Below are 20,959 nucleotides of genomic sequence, written 5' to 3'. Positions count from 1 at the left end.
GAGCCAAACACGACTGAGAGACTAAGCATAGAGGCGCCTGAGCCACATACATCAAGGTGCAAATTGTCTCCCACAAGTAAGATGACTTGTCTAAGCTACTTTTTACAACAGTATTTCTTGAGCAGTCTTTCACATCATGTGCTCCCAGAAACCTTTACATAAGAATCTCCTGGAAAAAAAAGTGAAAGTATTAATCACTCAGTCCTGTCCCACTCTTTTGCAACTCCATGAACTGTAGCCTGCCAGGCTCCTTTGTCCACAGAATTCTCCAGGCAAGAATACTGGAGTGGGTTGCCATTCCCTTCTCCAGGGGATCGTCCTGACCCAAGAATGAAGCCGGAGTCTCCTGCATTGCTGGTGGATTGTTTACCAGCTGAGCTACCAAGGATGCCTTTCCTTCTCCTGCTGCTGCTGTTGCTAAGTCGCTTCAGTCATATCTGACTCCTACATACTATTAAAAAATGCAGTTTCCTGGGACACACCCTAGCGTTAAGGTTAGATTCCTGAAATCGCGATTTTTATTTATTTGCCGCTACACACCTCTTGTGAGGTCTTAGGTCCCCCACCGGGTATGGAAACCTGCACCACCCCAACCCCCACCCCAACGGTGCTCCGCTTGCTCCGCTTCCCCAAGTGGAAGGAGAAGTCTTAACCACCGGACTGCCAGGAAAGTTCTCAGAGTCATGATTTTAAAGGATTTGCTTCTTCTGAGTCATGATAGATTTCAACCTTGTTTCCTTTTCCTCCCCTTGATTTTAACACGGCTTCACTTTCCATTTCTTCTGTTTCATAAAGGCAATCACTCAGAAACTGAGAGAAAGCATCAGCTGACACATTCTCCCCACCCCATGTCTCTTTTAATAGCTCCTTCAGTCTTTGCTTGAGGCAGACTCGGAAGAGTTCTGAAGAGCAAACCAGCTTGGACCCCAGCTATTCAGAACAGCAGAGAGCAGATCGCCATAATGAGGTGAGTTAAGGTGCAGGCAGCCTTAATCTTGAATGCAAATTGTAAGCCGAGCTTCTCGAGTGCAGGCAAGTTCCGGAGTTTGTCCTGTGCTTGTGGACTAAAGTTCCTGTATCAGTATGGGCACATTTTATTTCTGTGACTTTTTCTGGTGTGTGTACTCACACTCTCTAAGCTTCACGGGGAGGAGCTGGGAGCAGGGAGCTGGATGAGAGGGAGGTTTGACAGGAGTGATTAAATCCAATCAGGCACTAAGTTTGCAAATTCAAATTTAGATCTAAACAAATTACTCTTTGGGGGCTTTTCTGTTGTTTCCTTTAAAAGAACTAAGAGGCTTTCTTTTTGTCATTCTAAAAGGAAGCATTTCTTTTCAGCAGATGTTATTAAAGATGGAGTTGGTAGTATAAAGCCAAGTCGTGTTGGGAATTCTGCCCTGAAAATTTGATCACTTCAAGATGGGAAGTGGAAAAAACAATCCTTACAAATGGACATTTTTTTCCATTTCTTATACGAAAACAAACCCGAAGCTTAGAGTTTATTTTTATTGCTGTAATGAAAGCTTGTGAGCAACAGAAAATAATTTTTCTTCAAAACTTAAGGATGTAATTGCCTTCCTATGTGTGTGTGCTTAGTTAACTCAGTTGTGTCCAACTCTTTGTGACCCCATGGACTGTAGGCCGCCAGGCTCCTCTGTCCATGGGGATTCTCCAGGCAAGAATACTAAAGTGGGTTGCCATGTGCTCCTCCAGGGCCTCTTCCCAACTCAGGGATCAAACCCAGGTATCCCAATTTCTTTCCTAGTACTGATCTAATTTCTAATGAATGAAAGCAGAGCAATTATTGCCTGGGGATGGTGGAGGGTGGGATTGGGCTTGACTAGCAGGGCACACCAGGGATGATACAAATAGTCTACAAGAAGGTAGTGGTGGTGGTTACATGGGTATATCCATTTGTCAGAATTCATCAAACTATAAGTGGGTACTTTTTAGTATATGTAAAGTATAATCTTGGTAAACTTGATTTTAAAAGATGTCCATAGATCTGCTTGAGTTCTACCATCAGATAGAGCCTCAGGAAAGATACAGCCAAAAAAAAGGAAAACTTTCCCATCAAACAACAATGGGAAGGAATTGAGAAGCTGATTGACTGGGGAGGGGCATTCTAGTGATCTTTTAGCGAGTGAGTACAAGGAGCCCCAAGGGCTTCCAGATGCTCTGCAGGCTTGTATCTGGGGATGGGTGGTTAGAGGAATTTACCGTCAAATGCCTCAGATCAGCTTTCCTATATAATGCGCTCCCGGTTAAGAATATGTTAACTGTATCTGCATAAGTGAGTTGACCAGAAAAACCTAGCCCTGCCCAGTGTCTTGGTATCCCGTCTGCCTGAGAAGTTTGGTAGTGACCTTTGCTTGGGTATGTCCAAAGCCACTGGCCCAAGGAAGTCTGAGAGAGGCTCTCTGGACTATGGTGGACTGAAGCCCACATCAAGGTGCCTGTTCCCAGTTGTTTAATCGCTCAGACATGTCCAACTCTTTTGCGACCCATGGACTGTAGACTATAGCCTATCAGACTCCTCTGTCCGTGGAATTTTCCCAGGCAAGAATACTGGAGTGGGTTGCCATTTTCTTCTCCAGGGGATCTTCCCGACCCAAGGATGGAACCGGAGTCTCTTGCTTGGCAGGTGGGTTCTTTACCACTGAGCCACCAGGGAAGCCCTGTTCCCAGAGGCTGTGCTAAAAATTACCAAACAGGGAAGCCCCCTGGGGAAACACCTCACACCTGCGGGCTGAGTGATGAGTGCCTTCCTCTGCCCAATCCACTGTGGAACTCTGTTGGCCCTCTTGCACACTCAGAATTCACTTAAAATGATAACACTGATATGCCAGTGACCATGGCAGTAACAGTTTTCATGTGATCAGTAGTTGCTAAGAGGTCTACATGCCTTGTATCATCCTACCAATAGCCCCAGGAAGGCAACCCTATTATTTTTAACTAGGCTCATTTTGTAGATGAGAAAAATGGGTCTCAGAGGGCAAATTACTTGGCCAAGAGGTCACATAAAAAGTAGGTGTCAGAGCATGGTCATTATCCAGGAGCCACACTCCAGTGCCAAGCATCTTCTGGCTCTGGTCAATAGCGCAAAATGTCTTCCTTATGCTTGTGTTAGAGAGGAGGGGCAGGGACTGGACGGTCTAGGCCCTTGGAGTCCCTAGCTGGAGAGGGAGGACTATTCCTTAGAGTGCTCAGAACCATGCCTTAGATAAGGGTAAAAGCGTACCCCTAGGGCACAGTCTCCTATCATTTGGTTGTTAAGAAAAAAAAAGGTAATTTAGAAGATATCTTCTAAAATGGCCTGGAATAACTTATAATTTTGCTGATTCGGTGTTTGCTAATAGATTAAATATGTATTTCATAATTTGATCATAAATCTACCTTACCAGTTCATGCATTTTCATTTCTGTGGCTCTTTCTGATCTACAGAGTCAGGTGCTGAGGACGTCCTCCCAGCAGAGCCAGCATCTGGTAGCTGGGCAGGGATGGGAGCTGAGGAAATGAGGCTAAGTGATGTGATTCAAGAACTTTCCCAGAGGCTGGTCAAAAAGAAGACTGAAATCCAGGATTTCTGGGGTTATTTTCCTCTCTTCCAGATTGTCTGCCTCACTGATACATTACATGATCTCTCATAAGTAAATGGAAAACTTTTCAAAATACCTCCAGGGACTTGCCTGGTGGTCCAGTGGGTAAGACTCCACACTTCCACTGCAGGGAGCATGGGTGTGATCTCCTGGTCAAGGAACTAAGATCCCACTGGCTACACAGCCAAAAACACCAAACCAAAACAAAATAAAGGAGCTCCAGGACTATGCTCCTCAAAATGTGATACAGGGGCTCCTACAACAGAATTTCCAGGATGCCTGTTAAAATGCAGACTTGCTGAGCCCAGGTCCACCTCCAGGCTGCATCTGAGTCTCTGGGAAGACAGCCTGTAATATGCACAGCACCCACAATGCCTTCTTGCAAACTCACAAGCAGTTACAGGAGCTGTGTAGAAGGGTACTCCCAGCGGGGAACTGAGTTCAGCTCTGCACGTTCAGTTTCAGTTTCTCCTCAGCAGGAATCTCACTAGCACTGCCTCAGTTTTTTCCTTTTCTGTTTTATAAAAGCACAGACCTAGCAGCTAGCATCCTGAGTGGAAACCTGCTCTGCATTTGCTTGTGATCCACAAGCAGAAAATAAAATCTGCCTGAACCCCAGCTTTTCAGAATGGCAGGCAAACAGCCATCATGAGGTAAATATTCTCTGCTTCTCTGAAAGGAAGTTGAGAATCTCGTCAAAATCTTGTTCGTGAGTGTAATGTCCTGAAGTATGCTGATCCAGTGTTTGCTAATAGATTACAGATGCATTGCACTCATTCGATCGTAAATCTGTTATTGACTCACGCACTTTTATTTCTGTGGCTCGTCTTGTGCAGAGTCAGGCACTAAGAACTTCCTCCCAGCAGAGCTAGCAGCGGTGGCTGGAAGGAATGGAGGCTGTTAAGACAGTCTAGGAAGGCGTGCTCAGATCCCTTTAGCAGCAAAATCTGGTCCGTGGGAGCTGGGGCCTGGAAGAAAGTTGCTAGGGGGATCCTGTTCTTCTTTTGTTTCTTATATTTGAAAGGACTAAATCAGAGGTTTGTGTGTTTTGTTGTGGCTATCCCGGTCATTTTTAAAGCATTTCCTTCTCAGCAAATGTGCTAAGGATTAGTTCACTGCTGTAAAACTTCATGATGAGACTGTTTTTGCCTTGAAATCTGCCCTTTCAGGACTGGAGAATACGTCTCTCTGAACGGTCTTCTTACTGACCTGCTAGACAGGGAGTAAGTGTCTCAGAGACATGACTTAGCGACTAAAAAACAACAACAACTATATATATATATCTATGTGTGTGTGTATATACATATATATAGAGAGAGAGAAAGTATTTAAAGCAACTTGCAGAAATACATGAGCTAAATTAGTAACTGAGGATACTTTGGCAAATGGAGTATTAGTTTTTGAAAAGACAGCAGTATTTTTTTTAATTAAATCAGAATTATCTTCAAATATTTTATTTTGATCTACTCAAATATGTTAACATCTTCATAAACATCAATTACATATGACACATGTAAACATATCAACTAACATACAGTTAATAGGTAATAAAAATACAAAAGGTTTTGGGGGGAACTGAGTATTTCACGTACCTAAACTATATAGAAGTGACCAGAATGTCTAAGATAATTCTTTTTTAAAATGTTTATAATTGATATATAAAACTGTAAGATACTGAAAGTGCTCACTGTAGTGATTTGATATATGTGTACATTGTGAAAGGATTCCTCCATCTAGTTAATTAACATATCCATCACCTCATATATTTTTTGGAGGGTGAGACCATTTAAATTCTACTCTCTTAGCAGATTTCAATTATACAACAGTGTTATCAAGTGGGCTCGCCATGTTTCACATTAGCTCCTCCAACCATATTCATCTTATAACTGAAAGTTTGTGTTCTTTCACAAACCTCTCCTTATTTCCCCCTATTTCTTTTGTACATTTATCATAAATTTTCACTTTGTGGTTACCGTGAGGCTTTTTACAAAACATAATAGTCTATTTTAAGCTGATAACAAGTTCAAACACATACTAAAACTCTACCTTTTTAACTCTCTCCTCCTCCCATAGTTTATATTTTTGTTGGCACAATTTGTATATTTTTACCTAGTGTGTACATTAACCAATTACTGTAGTTATAGTTATTTTTAAAACTTTTTCCTTTTAATCACTAGATTCACAAATGATTCACCCACTGAGGCAACAGTATTTTAACGCTAACCCCTGGATACTGGCTCTGGGTTTCATGTTTCTTCTTATCCAGATCTCAGGACTCCCAACCCAGTATACTCTGCTCTAAATCATACTTCCAGGGGAGATCAGGTATCAAATATCTAAGCAAACTGGCAACCTAGGGTGGAAGGCTTAGGGAAATCAACAGACCTGATTTCTAACATTCAATAGGTTTTGTGATCATGAAGCCACATACATAGCTGGCTATCCTCCTGAATAAACTGTTCAGCGTTACCACACATTTCTTAACATGGCCAGCTTTAGCATTGGTGAACTGGTGGTATGGATGCAATGTCCCCAGGAGTTCCATACTCCAGGCTCTCTCACAGGTTTAGGAATGTTGGGTGAGCTTTTCTGCTTGCCCTACTTTCTTGAGCAATTGAGATCTTCTGAAGTTTATGAGAAGATTGGAATATGTTTCATCTTGGAAGAAGAATATCAATAAGTGCTTTTAAATTTGATGTGCAAAGATCCCTCTGGTTCATTGATACATCAAAGCCTGCTGTCTGCCCCGACAATGCACCCCCACTACTACTCTTGGGGGGAAAAAAGTGTTATCAGACTGGTAAGGTGATTTCTGGTTCTGCTGAAATGAAAACATCCAAGGTCACCTGTCTTTCTGCAGACTCACTGAGAAGTTGGATGTATATTCTCTATTAATCCTTGGAGTATTTTTACCTGTTGTTCTCAGGCACCTAAATAACACCTACAAATCTGCAGACACATTTTACTGACCTGAAACTCATGCTTTTTTTTCCTCTAAACTTCCTAATTGGGCAGTTAGCAAAGTTAACATGTGTTGAAACATGAAATGCCTTTCATATTTGAACCCAGGTCTCCCACATTGGGCTTCTCTGGTAGCTCAGCTGGTAAAGAATCTGCCTGAAATGCAGGAGACCCCAGTTCAGTTCCTGGGTTGGGAAGATCCCCTGGAGAAGGGAAAGGCTACCCACTGCAGTATTCTGGCCTGGAGAATGCCATGACTGTGTCAGTCCATGGGGTCACAAAAAGTCAGACACAACTGAGCAACTTTCACTGCAAGGGCCAGTGCTGGGCCACGGTAAACTGCCAAATACAGTCAGTGGCTCCTCTTACAGAAAAATGTGTTTGACAATTTAAAGAGCTTTCCTTTATTCGGAGGTTACAGTCTCACTTCTTCGGTGATAATAAAAGTGCTTCCTTTCTCTCTTTTTCTCTTATTTAGATAAAATTTTAGCAAACGTAGATGGTTGGTTCCTTTTGATGAATTTTCTCCCCACGTCAGTGTTGCCAAAAAGTTGGCAGCCCTGTTTGCTTCAACAATTTTCTGAAACTGTGCCAGTCCGTGAAATCCAAAATTGCGGACAGTGGTGGGTTTAATGATTCTGGAGGCTCTTTCCAATTTCATGGTGCCAAGAATCTACTGAGAAAAAAGGAAGAGTACAAAATCCATAAACTACACCCCAAGCCCCAGGAAAATATAGACATGAGAACACATTTTGAGAATTTAGGTAATTTATTTAACTAATTAAGGCAACTGATTTCCCTTGGTATCCGCCAACTACAAAACACAAATATGTCCATTTTGTTTGTCATTTTTCAAAATAAATGTATCCTCTCTGGGGATCTGGCCTATTTAGAGTGACTGCTTCAATCAAACTGAAACCAGGCCTTCATGGGTCTTTGTGTCACCGTAGGGAAGTGTGGAAAAGAACAAAACCATGTAACACAGTGGCAAACATCCCTGGGCTTTCGTTTCTTTCTTTACGTGGTTCCTAACCAGATTGTGAGCTCTGAGGGTCAGAGATTACCTTTATTTTTCTCAGCATCCCTAAACACTAGCAAAGTGACACCAAGAGGCAGCCTTGTGAAGGGTCACTGGATGGCTAAATAAACCTGACTTCATAACTGAAACAGGCAAGAGAGACCTCAGTTCCTCCAACTGTGGCGCTCTCCTCTTATCCACCTTAACCTTACTTCCTACATAGCTGCTCACACGATAGAAGGGATGGGCTTTGTGGGTTTCCTGCATAGACCATAGATGTAGAAAGGTAAATCTAGGAAGCAAGAGAAAGTACTGTCTCCTCTGTCTTGGAAAACTTAGAGGTATGTATTAGTGAGAGCTACACACACACACTGCAGGTTGCTGTCAGCCCCAATTCATGAAGGCTGGACGTAGGCAAAAGGCATTTGCTAAATGCTGTTGTTCCAGGCTCTCCCATGTGTTTGCTAGCCAAGAAGTAAACTATTTTGAGCGCTGCAGTGGTGGGAATCCATTCAGCCAGGGATAAAGCTGAAGGTCCATTCTGGTTTCACTGCTGAAAAACATACAGAATAACACAGGAAAACCAGCTGAGATCAAATATATAAGCCCATTCCTGGTACCTTCCCACTTAAGCTCTGAGGAAAGCTGATGACCGCAATGCAAGGCAAAGCTGGTAGGTGGGCAACCAAGAATTCTCCATCCCAGGAATCCATCCTACATTAAGGATGTAAAAGCTAGAAAAAGAAGGCTTTAGTGAATTTTGAGCTCAAAATTGGTTTTTCTATGTTATTCTGTATGTTTTTCAGCAGTGAAACCAAAATGGATCTTCAGCTTTATCCCTGTTCCTTGTAAGGAAAGAAGTTTTATATAATTGGACACATTTTGGTTTACCCTCATTGAGTTTTTGTATGACTGCTACAATAATTTTTAAAAATTTTTATTTATTTACGGCTGTGCTGAATCCTCGCTGCTGTGGAGGCTTTTCTCTAGATGCCGTGAGTGGGGGCTACTTTCTAGTTTGTGGTGCTCGGGCTTCTCAGAGTGTTGGCTGCTCTTGTTGAGGAGCATGGGCTCTAGGGCATGTGGGCTTTAGCAGCTGTGGCTCCTGGGGTCTATAGCACAGGCTCAGCAGTTGTGCTACAGGGGCTTAGGTGCTCCACGGCTTGTGGGATCTTCCCGGATGAAGGATAGAACCCGTGTCTCCTGCATTAAGAGCCAATGCACTGAGCCACCAGGGAAGCCCAATAATTTTTAAACATATTTATTTTATCAGCTTAAAGCATGAGGGCAACAGAGAGAGAGATTTACTGTAAGGAACTGGCTCAAGTGGTTATGAAGGCTGAGACAATCCATGATCCCCTGTCTGTGAGCTGCAGACGCAGGGAAGCCAGTGGCATAAATCCAGGCTTGAGTCCAAAGACCTGAACACTGGAGGGCTGACGGTGTAAGTCACAGTCAGAAGGGAGGAGAAGACCAAAGTCCCAGCTAGTGCAGACAGGCAGAGAGACCAAAGTGACCCTTCCTGTGCCTTTTTGTTCTACTCAGGCCTCCAACAGACTGGACGATGTCCAGCCACACTGGGGAGGGCAATCTGCTTTACTCAGCCAACTGATTCAAATGCTCTTCTCTTCTGGGAACATTCTGGCAGACACGACCAGAACTGACGTTTAACTGGATAGGCTGGACACCCCGGGGCGCAGTCGGGTTGACACAAAATCACCTGTACTTGCATTGCAGGGCGCCATGCTGGGCAGGCGCACACCACACTGACTGTTTCCTTTCTCCACAGTGAGGACAAGAATTCTCTGGAGCAAATCCTTCCCCAGCTGAGATGCCACTTCACGTGGAACTTATTTAAGAAAGGAAGTGTCTCTCATGACCTCGAAGACAGAGTGTGTAACCAGACTGAATTTTTAAACTCTGAGTTCAAAGCTACAAAGTACAACTTGTTGGCCTACATAAAACACTTGAAGGGTCAAAACGAAGCAGCCCTGGAATGCTTGCGGCAAGCCGAAGAGTGGATCCAGCGAGAGCACACTGACCAGGCGGAGGTCAGGAGCCTGGTGACCTGGGGGAACTACGCCTGGGTCTACTATCACCTGGGAAGGTTCGCAGATGCTCAGCTTTATGCTGACAAGGTGAAACGAGTCTGCCAGAAGTTCACAAATCCTTACAGTATTGAATGTCCTGAGCTGGACTGTGAGGAAGGGTGGACACTGGTAAAGTGCGGTGGGAAAAAAATTGAAAGGGCAAAGGTGTATTTTCAGAAGGCTCTGGAAGAGAAACCCAACAACCCAGAATTCTCCTTGGGACTGGCCATCGCGATGTACTACCTGGATGACAGGCCGGAGCAGCAGTCCTCGGTGGAAATTCTGAAGCAGGCCGTTGAGCTGAGTCCTGACAATCAGTACATCAAAGTTCTCCTGGCCCTGACGCTGCAGAAGACAAATGAACAAGGTAAAGGGGAACAGCTGGTTGTAGAGGCTCTGGAAAAAGCTCCTTGTCAAACAGATGTCCTTCGCAGTGCAGCCAAATTTTACCGAGGAAAAGGTGATCTAGACAAAGCAATTGGACTGTTGCTAAGGGCACTGGAATCCATACCAAACAATCCCTACCTCTATCACCAGATAGCATGCTGCTATAGGGCAAAAGTGAAGCAAATTCAACATACAGGAGAATCTGAAGCTAGCGGGAAAGGAGAAAAGATTGAAGAACTGAGGGAACATGCTAGAAACTATGTGAGTAAAGCGATTGAGAAGGGACTAAATCCTCTGCATGCATGTTCTGATGAGTTCCTGGAAAATGAAGAATATTATCAGACAGCTTTCAGTAAGGAGCTCCCCAGCACCAAGGGACAAGAGCTCCATCAGCATGATTGCAATCCTCAGGAGGATCGTGAGATATCCGAACACACTGCAGTCCAATGTTCTTTAGACAGTTTATCCATAAGCACAGAATCAACTGAGAAAGAAAAGATGAAATTCCAGCTACAGAATATAGCTAATAACCAGCTACCACAGAATGTACCATATTCTTGGTCTCTCCAAGGCTTAATTCACAAGATGAATGGAGACCTGCTTCAGGCGGCTGAATGCTATGAGAAGGCTCTGGATCACCTCCTAAAGAACAGCCCTTCGGGCATAGGCAGCATTTTCCTGCCAGCAACTGAGCATGAAGAAGGCAGTGAGGAAATAGAGCAGGATGCAGACAGCTCTATACTCAGAGAGCTTCCCGACCCCTGAGCTGAGACAGAGAGGAAGAAAAGGAACAGAGAGTCAGGGAGCAAGCCTGGCATTGTAGGGGAGAAGGCTGGGAAAGCAGATCCCCAGTCTGAGCTTACTGAGCAAGATGGTCCTGCTTATCGCTTTAAGGCATATTTCTAGAGAGTGGCTTGCTCACAACTGTTTTCCCTGTCCATACCAGCTACACACAGTTCTTTGGTCTGCAGGTCTTAAACTGTCAGCAGAAACAGTGCTTCAGGCCTGCATGAGGCATTCCTTTCTCCAGACAGCCCTGTGTCTGCCCCTCTTGCCAGGGTCATAACTGGCGACTATCAGCAGAATCTCATGTCCTTCACCCCATTATTATCCAGGCTTCTGGGCCCCCTGGAAGACTAGCTTTTGACCAACCCTGGAATGTTCCTTATGTCTTGCTTTTGGCTTCAGCTATATATTATTTTTGTTAGTGATAGTACAATAAATATATATTCTTGATTTGTTGTTGTTATTTAGTTGCTATGTCCAACTCTTTTGTGAGCCCATGGACTGCAGCCCCATCAGGTTCCTCAGTTCATGGGATTTCCCAGGCAAGAGTACTGGAGTGGGTTGCCATTTCCTTCTCCAGGGGAATCTTTCCAACCCAGGGATAGAACCCATGTCTCCTGCATTGCAGGTGGATTCTTTACCACTGAGTCACCTAAGAAACCCATATTCTTGATAGTAACACTATAATAAATTTTTGTGATAGATTTAATCATATGGGGTGTGTGTGTGTGTGTGTGTGTGTGTGTGTGTGTGACTAAGAGTGACATCAATTCTCAAACTTTCTCTTGCAATGGATGGTAAGTAATCGCTACAGGCATACTAGACTATTCTCAACACACCCATTTTATCTTCTCCTTGGCACTAATACCCTCACCCTGTAGCCAGTCCATCTGTGGCTCTGGGAACTGTGACTCTCATTCCAGCCCAGGGGCCTCAGCTGAGCCCAGGGCCCAGTTAACATCTGCTGCTGTTGACCAAGGTGCACCAGAGTGTAAAGGGTACCAAGACTAGGCTGGCCAAAGATATTTAACCTCCAGGGTGAATAAAAACATTCAAGTATTCTCCTCTCAGCTGGGAAATCTACAAGGGTTGTTTGCTTTGTGCAACCAAGTGATGGACCAAGAGCCCTATCAACCTCCGCTCAACCCACTAAAAGGCTAGCGCACATAAACTTTTCCAGTGATATCCTCTGATGACTGTGTGCAGAGGAAAATCGTTAAATTAATATACCAGATCCCAGAGAAGACAGAAGAACTGGCATTCCCACTTGGACTGTGAGTAGAAAGCCAGAAAGTTGAATCTTTGTCATGCAGCAGAGCAATCCTGAAAAGCTATTTAGTCAGCTACACTGGCTGTAGGAGCAGCAGACTTCAACGAGGGTGCCCCCCACCCCTGAGTTATCTGCTGGCTCCAGCAAGGCTGGGGAGCCATTAGGTGTCCAACAGTGAACTCCTGACTCCAGGCCAGCCTTGACCTTGAGCAGCACTGTCTCGTGTGACCAGTTCCAGAGGGGACACTGGGCCCCTATGAGGGATATGACCATGGAGACTAACACTGAAAGCCTGATTGAGGCAGAAGAGTGATTGGGGATGAAGGCAGGGCCTGGCTATTTCTTGCCCTGAAAGACAGCTAGAGCTCTGGGGTAGGTGAATAATTACCTATCTTTATGCCAACACATATACTCAAGGACACAAAGAGTTTGGATACTCAGGGGAAATTGGAGGCTTTCTGCACGGCTACTCTAACAGGGGTACCTAGTCCCATCCTCAGACTATATAGGTAGCTGACTCACAGAAGGATCATGAACACTGCCCAATGCAGTCCCTCTGCACTCTGAAGGAGTCTCATTCACCCTCCAGACGGTGCTGAAGCTTCCCAGAAAACGCAGCTGACTGGTCCTGACCTACAAACTGGGCTGTGATTTATTTTTCGCCTGGATAATGTTATTGAAAAGATGCCTGCACAGCAACAATCTACCTTTGTCCAAGAACACATCCCCAACCCGCATTTCCTGGTGCGTGACTCTGATCTCACAGATCTTTGCCTCTGGAGACACAGAAGGAGTCACATGAACTGCCGGTGTTCACTGTCATCTGCTCCTTCTTACTACCTGGGGCCATACTCAGTGTTACCAAAGGAGTACCCAGTGGGGACTTCCAGATCAATTCCATTTTACCTCCACCCTGACTGTCACAAATATCTGTATGGCAGGTTTGACTTGCTATCACGTAGCATGTCCCGGGAGCTTCTAAGATTGTCCACAAAAAGACAGTTGGAGGAGTGGGGTAAATCTCCACAAAGGTAATCACGGACCTCTCCCCTTAAATGTGTCAGACCAAGGAGGCAGGGACTCCATCTCCTTTGCTCACAACTGTGTGCGCATCCCCCAAAATAATGCCTGGAATGAATTAGGCTCTTAAAAATTTTTGATGAATGATGGAACGTGTGTGCATGCTCAGGTGGTTCAGTTATGTCCGACTCTTTGCAACCCTGTGGACTGTAGCCGGCCAGGCTCCTCTGTCCATGGGATTTCCCGGGTAAGAATACTGGAGTGGGTTGCCATTACCTTCTCCAGGGGATCTTCCCGACCCAGGAATTGAACCTGCATCTCCTACACTGGCAGGAGGGTTCTTTACCACTGAGCCCCCAGGGAAGCCCTCTAAGCTCATTGCCGGCACCTAAAACCGGTAGGGAAGTTATGAGGCTCAAAAAGGTTTAGTAACCTAAGTGAGGCCACACAGGAACAGACTGGCAAAAAATGATTAAATAAAGGAGGAACAGCGGGCGATGGCCTTGCAAATTGCCTTCTTTTCTGAAGATGTGATATAAAAGGCTTGAGAGTTTACACTAATATTAATTTTTTAAAAGATGTATTTTTCTCTAAACGTTAGAGAACTGATATCCTCAATATCACCACAGTAATACCATTACCATATGCAAATGATTAATATGCACACTTCAAGACTCCCAGGTCTCCATGAATTTGACTTTAGAATGTGTTTCTATAAAGACGAGAGAGATCACTGGGGTAAGAGAATGGTCTCTGGTGTCAAGCTCCAGCATGACTGATGAAGGATGTCTTGATGTTTTCCTCCTCTCTTCCCTGGCCTACTGAATGCAACTACACCAATTCCAAACATCTTCCTCTCTGCAAAAGAGGATATTCGTGACATTTTCTGGAAAAGGGACAGTTTAACTGAAGTATATTTCTATATTAACAGCAGGCATGGCTGCCTCCCACCACCCCTTTTCTTGTCATTCCAAATCAAGCATGTAACAAGTCAAGAAAAAGGACTCAAAGGTAGCCATCTGCCAGTGAAGTGACAGTCAGATCTACTCCCTGACCCTGAGGATCTCTTTACTTGATTCAGTTTCAGAGTTTTTACAGCATCAGTACCTGGGTCCCTAAAATTGTTCCTGGCTCTCAATCATTGACTAACCTGGTCCTGACAGTTGTCCAAAAGAAAACAGTATGTCAGAAATACAATTCCTGGGTAAAAGCAAGCAAAGTTGCTTTTCTAATGACTCCTGTATTCTGTATATATCCTGGACCCAGCATCCCATCCTCTCAAACCTTAAACTGATAATGGCTCAGCAAACCAGTAGTACATCTTACTCATGGAAATGTTTTTCTTCAACTATGTTAATGAAACTACGCATTTGCTTGGAAATCTGCCCTTCTTCAGGATTCATGTCAATTGTGTTATGGCCTGAGATGACTCCCTTTGTGCCATTCTATCTCAAAATGCATGTTGTGGGAGAGGGGCCTGGTGCAACTCTCTCAGTCTTGAGGTGTTTCTCTTATCTGATTAGCAGCTTGCTAACAGGTATAAAACACCTCGCTAAAAACTAGCAAGGGGGCATTCTTTCTGTCCCTTTCTGATGTCTATGTCAAAGCTTTCTCTATCTCTTTTTATACTTTAATAAAACTCTGCTACACAAAAGCTCCGAGTGATCAAGGCTCGTCTCTGGCCCCAGATTGAATTCCTCTACTATGGAGGCCAGGAATCCTGGGGTCATTCACGGCTCTCGCCACAACCTTTCATAGGGGTGGGGTACACTGAAACCAGCTATTAGCTGGAGCTAATTTCTAACATCCAGGAGCAGTTAGGAATTCAACCACTGGATGATGCCTTTACAATCTTATCATAAGAAAGAGCACTGATATACTTTGCTTCCCTGTGATTGGCTTAAGGGCAGGTGAGCAGCAGAAAATATTTTGCCCTGGAAAGTGTACTGACCTAAAAAAATCATCAAAGGACACAGGAGAAGAAATGAAAGGTGTGAGGTTGGGGACTGTGATAATAAGCTCCAACAGTGCAATGAGGAGAGATGAGATCAGTCAGGGAACAGGTAGGGAACTTGCCATTAACAAAGGGGTCAGATTGGAGAGCAGGGCCTGACCCCTAGGTTCTCCCAGTTGCTCTGTGGTGCAATCACTCAAGTATCATTCAATGAATTTCATTAAGATTTTGGAACGTGCCCTGGTGTTGGCTCTAGACCTATTTGAGTCTCATCTCCAATCTGCAGTGCTGGGAAAAAGTATTTTGACTTCTGTGATTCTAAAATATTCCAAAATAAAACCTGAAAATAATAATTATTCCTCCCAGTGTTTCATAAAGATTAAATGGTTTCTTTACAAGTATTAAGGTAGACCAGATATACAAAGAATAAAGCCTATATAACACAATAAAAAGATCTGAGTAGTATGCAAAACGTATCTTTATAAATGCCTAGCTGCTCTGGGAAGGGACTAGAGAATTCCAGGAAGTCCAGAAATAACAAGAAAGAGAATGCACATGAATAAGAACTCACTAGCTCCGGTGATATACATCTCTTACTGTGGTTGAAACCATTAGTTTTAACAGACCGTTATCAAGGAAATGACAAAGCCTGGGACCCACACATGGGAGGTTACATCATAGAGCCTATGTTAAACCTGGGTCCACGCAGAGGATGAACTAGAAAAACTAACACCTCACAGACCTGGATGTTGGGGAGACACCTGCTTTTTCTAGTTTTGACCCTAGGTGGAGAAGAAAAAAGTCTTTCCTCCCTAAGTGAAGGGAGCTGACTCCATGCTAAACACAAGCACCATACCCCAGACTGGGGAGATCTGGGCTGGAACTCAAAATGGGGAAGTGGTGAGGGGGAGTGTTATGGAGGAACTTATCAGAGCATTACTCAGCAGCCAGGCTCAAGAAATGACTACATCTGTTTTTTTTTTCCTTTTTCTTTTCCCCTGGGAACTGATTTAACCTTTTCTTCCTCCTAAATAGCAATACAGACTTTTACTACTTTTGGTCAACCCAAACTCAACTTTAGGAATGTTTCAGCACTTTTTCCTCCCACTTACAGGAGGGAATTAAAGCCTAAGGAAGCGCCCTGCCAGCGTGTTTTTCCCCTCACTCTAGCCAGCTGGGCCTAAAGAAGCCAGAGAATCCACAAGCCAACTCTGTTGGGGCTGGATTTATCATTTTCAAATTCCACAGGTAACTGTTATCTCTTACCAACAGACAGGAGGTCAGCTACAATTTTAGGCAATTAGAGGGAGGTAAAGAGCTTTTCCTATACCTACTGACTCTCAATTGTCTTTAGCTCAAAAGTAATCCATATGCCGAAGAAGCATATTTTAGGGTGGCACATTTTGGTATCCTTCAATAACACTGTAATAGAAGATCAATAAATTTGCAGGAAAAAAATAAAAGAAAATAAATTTGCAGAAAAACAATGAGACAAAGGAAAAGGGTTTTATGTTCTTAGGGGCAGTCAACTGTGGGCAGGTAAATATAGGGGAAAACTAACGGGAGACAGGGCTTCCCAGGTGGTACAGTGGCAGAGAATCCACATGCCAATGTAGGAGACACCAGAGATGGGGGTTCAATCCCTAGATTGGGAAGAAGCCCTAAAGCAGAAAACAGCAGCCTGCTCTAGTATTCTTGCCTGTGAAATCCCACAGACAAAGAAGCCTGGCGGGCTACAGTCTGTAGGGTCACCAAGAATCGGCCACAAATGGACGACTGAGCACACACGCAGTGGAAGAAAATAAGGGTTACTCTAGCAGGGTTTGTCTGCATAGACTCTCTGAATGCCATCTAATCTCTGGTAATAAGGTTGCAACCTTTTTCTCGGTACAGGAAATAGGAAGGCAAAGAGCTTTTCTTGTGTTTGCTGCCTTTTAACTGATTTCAGCTCCAAATAATCTTTATGCTTGACTGACATATTTTGGGGTAGGACACTCTGACCCTCTTCAACAACAAAAGGATACAAAGCAAAATCAGCAAGAGAAAGGCACGTGAAGAAAACCAAGTACGATTTTCCAAGAATCTTGTCCCAGTTGGAGTCACACAAGATGTGCTTAATTCCTGCTGCATCAAATTATGACAACACATGTAAAGTTCTTGTCTACCAGAAAAGCTCACCAGAGACCTAGCACCCAAGGCTTCTCAAGGAGGTTGGCCACATAGGCCCCATCTATCCAGTATGTACCCAAATTCCAGACTCTCAGGAGGATAGCATGAAGTTGCCATAAATCATAGTGTGTGTACAGTTTAGGCACAGTGAAAGCTGTTTGTATCAGAAAATAGTGTTCCCAGAAACCAACTATCAGGTAGGCTTTTCTAAAAACAGTCTCAAGCCTGTTAACTCTTTTCTGCACAGACGTGTATCTCCAAGGAGACAGTGGAGTTGAAGTACTTAGATCTTAATTTCAAATTCCCCAGGGAAGGGGCAGCCAGATGATCAAGACCTACTCAGAGCTTATTAGAAATCTACATGAATGTGGAGTAGTTGGACAGACAACAACTAAGATGCCATCACTAACACAAGCCTAGTTCCCAGCTCAAGCCCCAGCATGAACAAGTCTCTCTCCTTTTCATCACATACATTAGGAACTGGGCCCCACAGCAGAAGGGGAGCAGCTCACCATCACTTGCATTACCGGCTGAACCATCCTGCCCCCTCTATCCATGGAAAACTTTCTTCCACTGGTCTCTGGTGCCAAAAGATTGAGGGCCACTGACATGCATTATAAATTTTGTGACAGAATGGTATTTGGGGATCTGGGAAATTTTTCTGTAATCATTCTCCAAAAGTCAACATATTCAGTAACTACAGATTATATACACAGTTTAAATGCAGAGAAAACATATATGATTAAAAATGAAAATATTAATTGATTTAATAAAAATGGCATTTTTTATTCAAAGCATAGAATGGGTGCTTTAATTATGTTTAAGTTTTTTATGACAAATGGAGTATTTCCTGCCCATATCAGTAAACAAGTTATGTCACAGTCATCAGTGATACCTGTCCTCAAAATGTAAACTTCTGAGCCCTAGGCACAATCAGGAAGGAGAACAATACCTGCCCAATATGGCAGCCATCAGGCTGCAGCCACTCCCTATGGTGAGCACTGAGGAACTCAGGCTGTAAAAAGAAAACACAGGAAACTGGCCCCAGATAGCTGAGATGCATATGAAAGGAGTAATTTCAGTTAGCCCAGACTCCTGCATCTTCCCATACATACAAAAGCACTAAATTCCTTAACTTGAGCTATCTGAAAGTGAAAGTGTTAGTCACTCAGTTGTGTCTGACTCTTTGTGACCCCATGGACTGTAACCCACCAGGCTCCTCTGACCATGGAATTCTCCAGGCAAAAATACTGGAGTGGGTTGCCATTTCCTTCTCCAGGGGATCTTCCCCACCCAGGGATTAAACCTGGGTTTTGCACACTGCAGGGAGACTCTTTATCAACTGAGTCACCAGGGAGCCTGATCTAGCTGGTTTTCCTTAATTAACAATAATCTTTGGATGTTCAGACTACTTGCCCCTTTGTTGCAAATGTCTATATAACCGGACTCCCCACCCCTGCGTCCCTGAGCAGTACTCTCAGGGTTACTTGAGATGCTGTCTCCCAGTCTTGACATCCTAAAAATTCCTACTGAATAAAACTTAACTGTCAACTTTTAGGTTGTGATTATCTTTTAAGTTGACACTGAAGACAAAGAGTTTAGAATCATATGTGTGATCTTTAATAAAAGAAGAGGCTCATGAGTCTGGCAGGAACTCTTGTATGTTATCCAACAGGTTAAGCCAACAGGTTAAGGGGCTGAGGCTTAGCCAGTTTTCTCAAGCAGAGATGAGGATCAGTGGGTCATTAGGCAACTGAAACTTTTCTAATGAATGAGGGAATTTTAGCTCTTCTTGAGTAAGAAACACTAGGAAATAAGAAAAAAAGCACATGAAGACAGGTTCATATTTGTAGAAGAACACAGGCACTGCTGTATATGCACCGTCTCTTCCTAAAGAAGAGGACAGAGGTATTGTCCATTCTCTTGATGGGGGCAAAAAAGGCCAAAGACAATGAAGTTTCCAAAGCAAGGCCTTTCAGAGTCAGGGCTACAAATATGGTTCCAGGTTATATTTTCAGGAATTGTAAGCTCTAAAGGATCATGAAATTTCCCCTAATAGCCTCTTTTGTTACAGTGATAGGAAACTGAGGCCCAGAGGATAAGAGTAAGTGGGTCACCAAATAGCCTATTTGCACAGGCCACCTAGCTCTAGGCCCAGTCCTCATTCCACAGTGCTGCATATTCTAAGTTCCAGTGCTGTTCTGATAGGCCACTTTTATCCCACAGAGAGGTAGTATGAAAAAGCTGCAACTCACAACTTCCCTCTCAGAGAGTTTAAAGTTTCGGTTTAATTTCCTTCAAATTGGCATCTCCCTGCCATATTTGTTTCCTTTTTTGCTTACAATATTCCTGCAGTTGTTATAGGTCTTTTCCCCCATCAGATCAATCAAATCTGACACCAACTCTACATCTCTCAGATTCTCTGAATACCAACTGGCTGTCCAACAATTCTACTCTGTTCTAATGCTAACTACCTGGAGTTAGCATGAGTCCCCACAAGTCTAGGGTGTAATCCAATTAGATTGTCCTCTCTTTAGTTACCACTTACAAGTAGTCGGTCCCCAAGTTATTTTTACTTCTGTCTGACTTAGCTACACATTCAGGAGTTCCCATAAACCCTTCCTCAGTTTTGATAATTCACTAGAACCACTCAAAGAACCCAGGAAAGTGTTTTACTTATGACTGCCAGTTTGTTATAAAGGATGCAGCTCAGGAAAACCCAAATGGAAAAGATGCACAGGACAATGTGCGGGTGAGAGTGGCACGGAGAGTGCACACTCTCTCCTGGTGTGCCATCTTCCCATATTGCCGAACATCTACATTACACAGGCATGACTGATTATATGAGGTCACTTATATGTGGGATCTACAAAATAGTACAAATGAACTTATTTACAAAACCGAAACACTAACAGACATATAAAACAAACTTATGGTTACCAAAGGGGCAGGAGGGTGGGATAAATTGGAAATATGGGATTAACAGACACACACTACCACATAAAATCGATAAATAACAAGAATTTACTGTGCAGCTCAGGGAACTATAATTCAGTATCTTGTAATAAACTATAATGGAAAAGAATTTTAAAAAGAATATAGCTATTTACATGGAAAAAATATATATATAATTGAATCAATTTGCTATATACCTGAAATTAACACAATTTGTAAATCAACTATACTTCATTTAAAAAAACAGAATATGCAGAGGCACATTTCTTTTTTTTTTTTAATTGTAGTTGATCTACAACGTTGTGCCAATGTCTTCTATACAGCACAGTGACTCAGTTATACATATAGATATATATACACTCTTTTTTTATATTCTTTTCCATTATGGTTTATCATAGGATATTCAACACAGTTCCCTATTCTATGCAGTAGGACTTAGTTGTTCATCCATTCTCAATGTAATATTTTGCATCTACCAACCCCCAAATCCCAGTCCATCCCTCTTCCTCCGCTCCCCCACCCTTGGCAACACCATTTCAACCTTGTGGATACTAAACAGAGCAGATTTATTAGATTTAGACAGAAGAAAACTACTAGAGCAGGAATACCATCTTTTCCTTGTAAACAAGGTCCGACTAAGTTAAAACAATACATATGCTGAAATGTTTTATCAGTTAATCATACTGATTATCTTCTTACACAACAACAACAACAAAATAAGATAAATTGATTGGTAGATCCAGAAGCTGA

At 43.3% G+C, this 20,959-nt stretch overlaps 1 protein-coding gene and 1 long non-coding RNA gene across 2 annotated transcripts in view; one reads left to right on the top strand and one right to left on the bottom strand.

The window, feature by feature from the left end:
* Positions 1–826: 826 nt before the first annotated feature.
* On the top strand, positions 827–11,291 carry IFIT3 (interferon induced protein with tetratricopeptide repeats 3). Its single transcript, XM_014478291.2, has 2 exons — positions 827–967; positions 9,368–11,291. The coding sequence occupies exons 1-2, from the start codon at positions 963–965 to the stop codon at positions 10,818–10,820; spliced, it is 1,458 nt and encodes a 485-aa protein (XP_014333777.2). The 5' UTR covers positions 827–962; the 3' UTR covers positions 10,821–11,291.
* LOC138985803 (uncharacterized) overlaps positions 4,261–20,959 on the bottom strand; it is a 34,446-nt gene continuing 17,747 nt past the window's right edge. Inside the window, exons 2-3 of the long non-coding RNA XR_011462769.1 lie at positions 9,912–10,013; positions 4,261–7,236 (exon numbers count right to left, since the gene is read on the bottom strand). This is a non-coding gene — a long non-coding RNA (uncharacterized lncRNA). The remainder of the gene's footprint in view (positions 7,237–9,911; positions 10,014–20,959) is intronic.

This window comes from Bos mutus, chromosome 26 (genome assembly GCF_027580195.1).
Source record: "Bos mutus isolate GX-2022 chromosome 26, NWIPB_WYAK_1.1, whole genome shotgun sequence".
NCBI classification, from domain to species: domain Eukaryota; kingdom Metazoa; phylum Chordata; class Mammalia; order Artiodactyla; family Bovidae; genus Bos; species Bos mutus.
This window is presented reverse-complemented; position numbering and strand designations above follow the sequence as displayed.